This window comes from Cyprinus carpio, chromosome A22, assembly GCF_018340385.1.
Source record: "Cyprinus carpio isolate SPL01 chromosome A22, ASM1834038v1, whole genome shotgun sequence".
Taxonomy (NCBI): domain Eukaryota; kingdom Metazoa; phylum Chordata; class Actinopteri; order Cypriniformes; family Cyprinidae; genus Cyprinus; species Cyprinus carpio.
The window spans coordinates 9,234,557-9,247,213 of NC_056593.1; the positions used below are offsets into that span (position 1 = coordinate 9,234,557).

General features: G+C 35.0%; 1 protein-coding gene across 12 annotated transcripts in view; it reads right to left on the reverse strand.

Moving 5' to 3' along the window:
- Window positions 1-362: 362 nt before the first annotated feature.
- The window catches only part of LOC109047527 (nuclear factor 1 A-type), a 146,279-nt gene continuing 133,984 nt past the window's right edge, over window positions 363-12,657 (reverse strand). For all 12 annotated transcript variants that reach the window (XM_042711789.1, XM_042711786.1, XM_042711785.1 and 9 more), the window contains one exon: window positions 363-756. In XM_042711789.1, coding sequence (XP_042567723.1) covers window positions 742-756 — 15 coding nt within the window. In that variant the 3' untranslated portion in view covers window positions 363-741. The remainder of the gene's footprint in view (window positions 757-12,657) is intronic.

Consider the following 12,657-nt stretch of genomic DNA (forward strand, 5'->3'; position numbering starts at 1 on the left):
AAATTGGGTTTGGTTAAGTCCTTGACAGTTCTTGATCTGACATGGTGTTGATGATGGTGGTGATGATGGTGGAAGGGGGAGGAAATGGTCCTGGCCAGAAGACGCAATAGAGATTTTAGCTGGTGGCATATCTGACCCAGGCGAAACCTCCAACGTTCACTGATACGGAAATCGGATTGATCCGTCAAAACACGAGTGATTGAAAGGCAGAGCTCCGACCTCCAGGTGGTTGTGGGTTTGCGACCCTTGGCCGTAGACTGTGTTGGAAATGCCTTAGAATTCACTTTAAGACCACAGGCACAGATGCGAGAACCTCTATTACTTCATCATACTACTTCCTCCTCTACCATCTATGATGAACAAAAAAAAAACACAACAAAAAAAAAAAAAAAACGTGCACATTTCCGAAAAAACAAAGCTCTTCTTTTTTTTTTGAGCTCCACCCTCAGAAGAGCTGGACAGCTACTATATATGAATATAGGCATGTAAACCATACATATGGAAGAATACATATGGACTATATAGATATATAGTAAGTAGGTGTAAGCGTGTTGAGTCGGTTCCTCTTGTTCCAGGGCTTGGCGGGGTTCTGCTGGAGCCATGCTGTGGGTCTGTCCGGTACTGGGGCAGCAAGTGGCTTCTCTCTGTTCAGACTGGTGTACATGTTTGCGGGTCGTACTCAGGGGAGACAGAGGGGGTGGTCGTGTGACCTCGGGAGCGGCCGGTCCGTGACGGGAGTCTTTAGCCCAGGTACCACTGCAATGAGACAGAGAGGAACAGATCTGTGAGGTTTGGTGTGCAACTTCAAGGATTTCAATGAACAATCAGTATCATCAGCAGTGTGTGAACTATATAATAACTTTCAAGTCTTAAGCTGGTTAATTTAGTTCATTTGGGCATCAATCTGATTTTTAAAAATCATTATAATTTAATATTTTATTACACTACTGAAGTAAAAGTTTGGTGTCAGGTTTTTTTTCAGCAAGGATGCATAACATTTATAAAGAGTGACAGTAAAAAAAGTTCCATTTCAAATAAATGCTTCTTTTTTACCTTTCTGTTTTTTAAAGATCGGTTTCCACAAAACTATGAAGCAGCACAACTGTTTTCATCAATGATAATAAAAAGAAATGTTTCTTGAGCAGCAGATCTGCAAATTAGAATGATTTCTGAAGGATCATGTGACACTGAAGACTCAAGTAATGATGCTGAAAATGTATCACAGGAATAAATTACATTTTAAAATATCTTAGAAAACAGTTACTTTAAATTGTTATAATATTTCCTGATACTGCTGTTTTTACTGATCAATTGCAGCCTTGATAAGCATAAGAGACTTCTTTATTTAAAAAAAAAACATTAAAATCGTATTGACCCTGATCCCAAGTCTGCTTTATCATTCTAATTAATTTTTTTTTATTAATTGTATTATATTTTTTCTTATATTTCTAAAAATGTTTTTAAGTCCTATTAAAATAAATGTATAATATATTAATTGCATGTTAATATATACTATATTCAATATAAAAGTATTTTATTATATATTTCTTCATTTAATCATTGTATAATTTTCTCATTTTTATTTTGTGATTTGTGATATAATTGCAATATGTAAAGCTATAATAAACTTACTTTTTACCTTAATTAACACATGTTCCTGGTGTAATTGTGCAAGATTCATCAGTGCATGTTAATTAAAAAATAACTGTTTTATCATCAAAATGTATTTTCAACCTCTCCTCTCCAACCACCAGTCACAAAAAGATCACTTTCATGATACAATCACTTCTCAAAGGATAAAATCAGGTCTTGTCCTGCATTTCTTTTCTAGCTGAATATACATATAGAAAAAAAAGACTGCAGTTTCATGTAAACTTAGACCCCCAATCCTTTTGTTTTTACCTTCTTTGGAAGGTTTAAGACTTGGTATAACCCCCAGACCTGTAATTAATTCAGTATCTGTATTATAATGGCAAAAAGAAAAGCATAAACTGCTTGTTGTTTTCTTATCGGATCACTTATGTATCAGCGTGGTGAGGTCTTAAGACGGTGCTTGACTCTGTGAGGGCTCAGCTCAACAACACTGTCTCTTTTCCTGTTCCTGTCCATCTGTTCCCTGTCTCTGAATGCCTTTGCAGCGCTTTCTGCCACACGTAGCGCTCGGCTGTCTGTGCACCCCTGTAATCCTTCAGTGAAATGGGCTTATTGATTGCTGCGCTCCATTGTTCACGTTTCCAGCAAGTGAGCAAGTGTCGTTCGGTTCTCGCCCACTTTTTCACTTCGTTCTCCCCTCCTCTTTCCAACTTCCCTCCTCCCACCAAGTTCAAGTTCATCCTGGTGTTACATCATGTCTGGTTGCCAGGGACAACCAGACAGTCGTATACGTGACTATCATTAGCAAGGCCCTTATCCCTCTTTCTTTCTCTCCCTCTCTGATCCCTCTTTCCCTGCTCCCTTTCTTGCTGTTCTCTTTCTGGCTGGTGTTCTGTCCGAGTGATGCGATGCGATCCACCCCGTCCAATCCCGTCCCGTCCCGTCCCATCCAGCCCCTACTGCAAATACACACGCTATTGATTCACAGTGTTCAGTGATTCGCTCGCTCCTCCCACCGCTCAGCTCATCATGCGTGCATGCTGTCCACCAATCAGCAGCCATGATTAATTAAGCCAAGAGTTTTCAGCCAATCAAAATAAAGCACTGAAGGGCTGCCTTCTAATTACAAAACAAGGCTGCACACCAATTTATTATTTTGTTGTCATTATTGCACACTTATATATATCTATCTAATTGCAAACTTTTAATATTTCAGGCTAATGTATTATATAAACACTTCATAAAAAGTGCATTTTTTTTTTATTTTTCTTATATCACACATACAATATGATGCCTTACACTAAAGATATATGTGAATACTATTAAATTGTTTTAAATAATTATATGCATTTTGAATATTTTCATAATGCATTATATTCACATAACTTCACATACAGTGTTATTTTTACGCCTATGAGATTTTTAATGGAATATTATATACCACACATCCAAAGACACTATATAAAGTCTATAAAGAAATTGTAAAATATTCAAAAGACATAAAGATATTGTAACGTCTCATAACTGTTTATTATCATAATTATGCTCTCGTAAATAATTGTTACTGCATTTATGTTTAGATATATATATGTGTGTGTGTGTGTGTGTGTGAGTGTGTATACTTGTTACATATTCATTTATTTCATAAAATTACATATTTCTTAGCAAATATGATAAATAATAATGTGTATTATTAATGAAGACATAAATAGTTCATTACATATTCTGTCTAGGCTTCACAGAAAGCTTCAACAGGCTAATTTGGCAAATGATATAATGTAGTTAAGAAGAATGAAATGATTTGTGAGATTGAGTGGCTTCTATCAGGTTGGAAATGTCCCAGACATCGGAGTGTAAGGCTCTAGCTTACGGCTCGTTTAAATTCTATTGCTCACCGCAAGTGCAGCGGAGAAACTGGAAGGTTAGTTTTTAATCAATAGAAGTTGCTGACTCTGGACTTCTGCGCTCCGGTGCAGTGCAGCTTCCTTGTGTCTTTGTCTATCGGCTCGACCGCTCTGAAACTTTTCCTCCCCATCCCCCCTCCCCTCTCTCCCTCCCTCCATCCCTCTCCTGTCCTAAGAAGACTTTTGGAGACGGTGTTGTGCACAGAGAGCAGGAGCGTGTTGGGTTCTCTCCGATACTCCCCGTAACTTTGTGGACAGTGGGCTTATGTTACAGCACAGAGGCTGAGCTGACAGCTTTGATTTAGTCTGCAGATACGCAGCACGCAGGAGCACAGAGGGGAACCAGACAGACAGACAGACAATAAAACGTGTGAAATTACAACCTGTCATTCTTGCGTTTGCAACACGGGCGGCCTTTCAGAACCAGAACAAATGCAGCTAAATAAAGAAAAAACAATCTTGTATAAATCAATTAGAAACTATATTTTGACACATTCTGTGGAATATCAGAGGTGTTTGCTAGAGATCAACTTAATAATTTTTCATGATCCACTGATATGATACGGATTATTTTACTGTATAACTAACCAATAACCAATATGCAAAAACATATAAATAAATAAGTAAATAATTTACTTAATTAACAGTAAAAATAATAGATAAATGCATTAAAATAGGTATTTAACAATAGACTACAATAAACTTACATCTGATCAATTCAATTCAAGTTTATTTGTATAGCGCTTTTCACAATACAAATTGTTGCAAAGCAGCTTTACAGAAAATTAAGTTTCTACAATATATTTAGTAGTAGCTTGTAAATATTATTAGTAGCAGCTGTAGAAGCAGCTTTAATTTAATAAAAATTAACAGTATAAATAATAATATAACTATATAAATTAAACAACAGACTATAACAAACATGAACTATGAATATTATTATTATTACAATTATTAAGTAGTAGTAGTAGTAGTAGTAATAATAATATACTGGTGAAAAAATATAAACAACTTGAATAATTTATGTAAACGTTTAAATATTTAAAAGTGATATAATGTTAAACTACAATACAAATGCATGATGATGATGATTATTATTATTATCTTTATTTTTATTATTAATAACAACAATATTAATAATAATTTACTAGTAGAAAACATAAAATATTTAAGCAAATCAATAAAATGCACTGTGAATATAATAATAAATCAGTAAAATATTTAAATCATTCTGAAAAATTTAAGCAAACACATTAAAATATTCAATTATTTTAACAATAGACAAGTATAATCAATAATAATGATGATTCTTGGCTTAGCAAGCAGCACTAATGAATCTTTTCATTGGCTCTCAGCTCCAAAAAGTCCTCAAAAGTCCTCTGCCGTGAAGAGGAATGCTGTGCCAGAGGAATTAAAGTGGTATCACACACATCCGTATCAGTTTTATAGACTCTTAACTAATGAATGATGTTAAGATTTAATTAGGGGTGACAGAACCTAGATCGGTGTAAAAACGTACCTGGAATAAAACATCAAGTGTAAAAGGATCACTTCCTAACATGAATGGTTGCATTGTGGGATAGTTAATCTTGGAAGACTTGGTTACACTTTATTTTAAGGTGTCCTTGTTACAGTGTAATTATACATACAAGTACTGAGTAATATTAATTAACTACATGTACTTATTACTTGGTTAGGGTTAGGATTTGTGTTTGGCTTAGGGTTACTTGCATGTAATTATGCATAATTAATTATAATAGTAAGTATATGTAATGTGTAGCAAGGACACCTTATAATAACGTGTTACCGAAGACTTGTACGGGATTAAGTCATTTCCATGCAACTACAGTGACATTGTGGCCTGCGGTTAGCATTAGCCATGTGAAGTCACAGAGGGTTGTTGTGGGGTTTTGAGATGTCCATTTCCCAAATGAACTGTATTTCCGAATCAGCTCTTTTTAATGATTCATATGAGCGTTTGTGATTCACTTGACTGTAGAGGAGAACTGCACTGACACAAGAGAATCGTAAACCATTGTGAATCCATTCATTTTCATTCTGGATTTTCTGAAGCTTTAATTTTGAAGCTTTATCCATTTTGTGACTTAAAATGGCAAATTTTTTTGAAAATGTAATACAATGAAGTAAGGATCATAAGCATTTTACACATTTACATATTTTTTTAATGTTTTATGAATATTTCTGAATTTTACATTTTCAAAATATATTATACATTTAAAAAATATTTATAACATCATAATAACAAAAACAGTAATTTATATATTAAATATTTAATATATAATGTATTTCATATATTTAATATATAATGCTTTTTTTTGCATTTTTTTATATTTTTATTAAATCATTTATATATAGGGTGGCCATACATGCCATTTTTATAGGACATGTCATGGCCAGGATTTCTATATTTGGCTTTGTTTTTCCCTATTTTCATGCTTGCTGAACTTAATGATTGAAAAAAATCTTGACCAATAACGTCCAGGCATTGCACATAATCGACCAATCACAGCGCGTGAGAAGATGCGATCTACAGGGAATGATCAAAGCGATTCAAATGCACATAAAGATTAGAAGTGTTCATTTGTTTGTTCGACTTGAAGCGGCACTGCGCAGATCGATCTGTGTTTGACATCAAAGTACCATGAGAGCAATTCGAAAGCATAAGGAGCGTCTGCTCTCTAGAGCTCTCACGGATGTCATACACCGATCGGTCTGCGCAGCGCAAACAGCCAAAACCTGGATATTTTAGGCAATATAAAAATCCTGGTCAGGACGTGTCCCGTAAAAATGCCACGTATGGTCCCCCTATTTATATATTATAAGTAAATATTATTATTCAGTTGTAAATACATATTATTATAAATATTTATATATTGTTGTAAATATTAAATTGTAATTATAATTAGACATCTGTTTGGTTTGCACACACATATATAAAATAAAAATATCACACATAAAATTATGTGTATACTGTTTATAATTTTGTAAATAATAGATAAATAACATTTTATAATTTTTTAAATATAAAAAATTAAAATTTATAAACATTATACATATCAATAATAAATTGTAAATTATTGTGTGAGAAATCACTGCAGTTTTGCTATATATATATGCACATACATGTCTATAACTTACAGTATGTGTGTATAGAGAGATGGATGAATGGATAGACTATTGAGTGACTTTTTTTAATCACTGAAGCAATCGGTCCTAACATGCTTATTCGCTAAAATGAATCGGAGCTCTCGGCGTGAGGGGGCTTGGTTTTAAAGGACGTACGTCAGCGTTTGTAATTGATGGATAGATAGCTATAGTCTACCCATCAATAGCCTTAGTGCCCTGTCTGAAAGCCTTCAAGGTGAAAGCTGTATTAATGTAGTGAAAGTAGAGGGGTGGAGGGGAAGGAACCTCATGCAAATAACACACACCAAACACACATTGCAGCACATCTGCTAGAGCGATACAAGGTAAGACACGCAGAAATAGACTTCAGAGAGAGGAAAAGGAAGGAGAAAGGAAATGAAATGCAACGGTAGCGGTTAATAGACTGAGAGACAGATTGAAACTCAGTTAAAGGGATAAGTTACCCAAAAATAAAAATGCTGATGTATTCACTCTCATGGCATTCCAAACCAGTACGACTGGATTTATATTTGGTGGAACACAAAAGACAATTTTAACAACTACAATGAACAATGAATGGGGACTGAAGTGTTCACGCTTTACAAAGGAACCATAAAAGTATCATGAAAGTGATCTATATGACTCTTGTGATATTTGTGATATTTGAACTTTGTGTGAGAAACTGACTGAAATTCATTCATGAGAGAAGTACAGTACGAATGAACGAATCATTCTTTTAAATTAAGTGAATCAGTTGATTCAGTTCACAAAACTAGTCTGAATAATTTGTAAACAAGTCATTCTTTTAAAATGGATCATTTTAGTGAATCAGTTGGTGCAGTTCATAAAATAGTTTGAATGATTTGTGAAAATGTTCACCAAACTTGTCTGAATGATTTATGAACAACTCATTCTTTTGAAAGAGACCTTTTTTGTGTGTGTGAATCCATTAATTCAGTTCTTAAAACTAATCTGAATGATTTATAAACAAGTCATTATTTTGAATTGGATCTTTTCAGTGAATCAATTGATGCAGTTCGGAAAAATAGCTTGAATGATGTGTGAAAATATTCACAAAAGCTGTCTGAATGATCTGTGAACAACTCATTTGTTTTAATGAGATCTTCAGTTAATGCAGTTCAGAAACTAGTGTGAATGATCTGTGAACAACTCATTATCTGAACTGGATCTTTTCAAGGAATCAGTTGATTCAGTTTATAAAACTAATCCGAATGATTTGTTAACAGATCATTTGTTTGAATTGGATATCTTCACTGAATCAGCTGATACAGTTCATAGAACTAAGCGATTTCAAAAACAAACAGCTGATAATATACACATACATATACAATATATAATAACTATTCGGGAGAATAACAATATTTTTAGTAAATATTTAATTTTAATAATAAAAATGTTCTCAAAACTTGTCTGAATGACTTTTGAAACTGATCTTTTTATTGAATCAGTTGATTCATTTCACTAAAGTAGTCATTAATTCACTTAACTAAACTAGTAAATGATTCGTTCAAGAATTGGACTCACCAGCTCACTGGAGTGGAAGAGTATCAGTGAATAACAACCTGATTTTTTTCACAACAGTATAGTGAATCTTCAGAAAACTTGGAACACAGCAGATGAGTCGCATTGACCACATTTTTACGAAAGCCTCAATCCTCATTCATTCACGTACAACAAGCACATTCTTCAAAATATCTCTTTTAAATCATATAGGTTTGCAACGACATGCCAGAATTTTCCGAGTTAAAACCAAGTGGGAGTTATACAAGTTGGGGCGATTGCGTAGAGGAATGAGAAATGCGAGAAAGTCAGGTGGTAGAGATTAAGGAAGAACGATCCGAGGAGATAGAAGAGCGACAGAAACGGGGGGCTGGGAATCTTGGTCTGGTCCTTTAACTGGCAGTCAATGGCAGGAGTAATCTCATCAGGACGGAGGAGTGCTGAGTCAGCAGCAGCACTAAAGTGCCTGAGGATGAGTGTCATCTCAGAGGAATTCAGCCTCATGTAATGCAAACCAGCCCGGGCCCAGAGAGCAGTGCTTATAAAAGCCATCTCAAACCCAAACTGCCCAGCCACGTATTACAGCTCCCTGTGGGACCCCGCAGACATTTACTACATTATTTATTTACATTTTGCCATCAGACGCTACGGAGGAAAAAAGAAAATGGAGTGCGGCAGTCCATTAGATGACCCCAAACAAACAGCTCACACCTGAGGGGGATATAAACATATTAATGTTGTTTATTATTAGAGCGGCAGCGGCGGAGGAGTGGCGGTGTTCGCAGGTGTGAGGGAAACAGTTGCTCTTCTCATCCCCGTTTCAGATTTGTGGAAGCGTGTATGTGCTCTGACAGAAACAGCAGCCTGTGATTTTCTGGGGTGTGACACAGAGCATAGAGCTGAAATCAATCTTGGGTAATTAATTTGTGTGTCCGGCAGTCTGGCGCGCTGCCCTCTTCTGGCTTTGGGAGGAAACGCACGTGGGTGAAAATTAGTTTAAACAACACTATTAAGGAGGCATCACCTTCCCTGCAGGCTTTTGGGATTTCTTTGTCTCTGGAATGAACATTTATTATGAATTAGAGTAATAATCGTTAGGTGTGTTTTGTGGGGACGTCTCCGCAGATGCTTAACTACGGCAAATTGACGTGGAGGACAAGAGTCAATTACTGATGTTATCTCTCCCGCATGCTAACATTTATAGAAAGTGAATAAAAGCCAAGGGTGCCACCGTTCTCATCTCAGCCTCTATGGAACCGATTTACTGCCTGCGTGTGTGTGTGTGTGTGTGTGTGTGTGTATATATGTATGTGTCACATTGCTGTGCCTATCTGTGCTCACCATCATACTCAGTTCCTCCCAGCACGTTCTGATTAAAAAGGCTGTTTATGAATCATTGCTTTATCTGCTCTGCTTCGGGACTGGGGTCAGGCTACAGTACCTGCAAGCTGCACAATTAAACGCAGATTATGGGACTGTGCACGTGTGTTTGCAGTTTTTGTGTGCTTTATTGATCAGAATTGATTGATTTTGGTTTTTGTCAAGCATGCAAGCAGATCAGGGTTCAAATATATATATATATATAATTTTAGAAAATGTATATAATATTATATATTACATAAAAACATTTATAATTTTTATTACTCCAATGTTTAATTTAATAATAAAATAAAAAACATGAATCTAGTTATTTTTATAAGAAATGTAATATTTACACATAATACCTTTAATGTGTATGTAAATATATTATATAACAAAAATATAAATTTTTATTACAAAAATGTTTTTTCACATTTTTCTAATATTATTTAATATTATTAAAATATTTACATGATATAAAATGTCATAATGCATATACAGTTTGTACGCAATTATATATTGTACATAATGTGTAACAAAAACACTGGATAAAATGCTTAATTTATAATGTATTTAATATAAATCACACACATATATATATTCCATCTATCTGTCTATTTATAGATTTCTAAAATAAAATGTGTGTGTGTGTATATCTATCTATCTATCTATCTATCTATCTATCTATCTATCTATCTATCTATCTATCTATCTATCTATCTATCTATCTATCTATCTATCTATCTACATTTTTGTGATGTTGCCTTCTAAATCTATGGCTAAAAAGTGGCCCTTCAGTTTGAACAGGCACGACGCTTCTGCTCCCAAACCTGCGTCTGTATATCTCTGCATGTGGTGCCAACCTCTCCATCTGAGAGGGCGAGCGCCAACAGCTCCCATGACAGCAAACCCCTGAGGGCGCTGCCACCCTCCCACCACCCTGCTCTTTCATTCCCATCCCCTCCTCCCATGGCAGACCCCTCCATCATACTGTCCCGTCTCTTGCTCTCTGCCTGGTTACCAAGGCTGGGCCACTAGGAATGTTTACAGTTAGGGTCACATCATTCTCGTCTGCCCGTCACTTTCACACTCTATTGTACCCCACCCCCGAAACACGCCGGCCACCGCGGGTAACTTTTGTCCTGTCCGCCCCAGGGTGGTCCGCACCAGCTTATGAGGCCAATGAAATGGTGCGACCGAACCCTGCCGTGGGGTCACAGGCTCGTCAATATGGCCAGTCTGAAACTCATACAGTGCTTTAATATAAACTCACAATCCAATCACTGTCTGGCTAGACAGAGCCTCAAAGAGTTCACTGACACAGTGGGTGACGGCACTCGGGAGACGTCTCTCGCAGCTGATCTAAGAGTTTCGCTGCCCTCGCTTCTATAGAATGATAAATAGCTTGCGAAAATCCTCATAGTTATTTAAAAACCAAAGTTATGGCCTAAACTTCAACTTCAGATATGTAGTAAAATGATAAAGTTGCTTTATAAATAAGTACTGTATAATGAATTTAGCAAACAAGCACATTGTTTTGCCTTGCACCTGCTTGCAACAATTAAGGTGTTTGAAGGGCTGATTATTTGTTTATTTTCACATGAACATCATTTTAAGATGTTAAAACAAAGCGGACTGAACATCAAATGAAAGGAAAAACAAACAGAACAAAAGGGAACTGAAACAAAAGTGACTGTTTAATTTAAGAGTGTTAGAGCATTACAAACTAAAATAGTATGATGAAAACAAAAAAAAAAATATCCAAAATAAAAAATATAAATAAGGGCTGTCAAATGATTAATCACGATTAATCACATCCAAAATAAAAGTTTTTGTTTACATAATATATGTATGTGTACAGGGGTATATTTATTATGTATATATAAATACACACACATAAATTATATATTTAGAAAATATTTACATGTATATACATTTATATATTTATATTCTTATATTTTATATTATATATAAATATATTTAATATATAAACATAACATATTCTTCTTAAATATATACATGCATGTGTGTGTATTTATATATACATAATAAATATACACAGTATACACACATATATTATGTAAACAAAACTTTTATTTTGGATGTGATTTATCGTGATTAATCATTTGACAGCCCTAGTATAATTAAAACTCAATAAAACAAAACCAAATATGAATTGAATAAAACTCGCTAAAATGTTTCAGAGTGTTAGGGAATAAAACAAAACCAAATATGAATTGAATTAGAAATTATAATAATGTGTGTGTCTGTATACAATAAAAGTTGTTTAATATCAATTTAATACTGATATTATTTATTTAATATTGATAAATTAAATATATTAAATATATTAATACTTTTTATTATATGACACAATACAACTATTTATGGCCATCAAAAAATATTTTTAACCAAAATAAACTCAAAAACTACAAAATATTTACAAAAAGTTTACAAAACAACAAAAACTGAAGTGCAATTATGTGTTCTGGACTACAAAATGAAAACAAAAATGAACTGAAAAGAAAAAAAAACCTATAACAACTCCATTTGTCAAACCCCTAAATAAGCAACAAGAATAAAAAAATAAATAGCAGTAGCAATATAGTATACACAGATAAATATACAAATAGAAAGACAGAACCTTAGCCACCAAATGACCTCGAAAAAAAAAGGGAGGCAGAGAGGAAAAGGTGATAGAGAGAAGGACAGAGAGAGAGAGAGAGAGAGAGAAGGGGAGGCAGAGGCGGGCAGGAGCAATAAATAAATACAAACAATAAATAATAACAGCCCCCTGCTCCCCTCCCAGCCGGCCTGACAAACACCTGCCTCCATTCTACTGGGGGATGCGTGTCTTGCGGCCTGCGACACAGTCAATAAATCGATGGGAGGCTGCTGCAGGCCTCCGGACATATCACACACACACACACACACACACACACACACACACAATCTCTCTCTGATCCCATCCAGTCTTGAGTGTTTCTCTATGAGCATGGTATCATCTCAGCTGTGTGTGTGTGTGTGTTGGTGTGTTATAGCTGCTTTTACAGAGGTAACTCATGCTCTTTTTTTGTCTGTTTGTGTGAGTGCAGGTGGCGGTACAGGCTGTATTTGTCATTGTAGATATGTG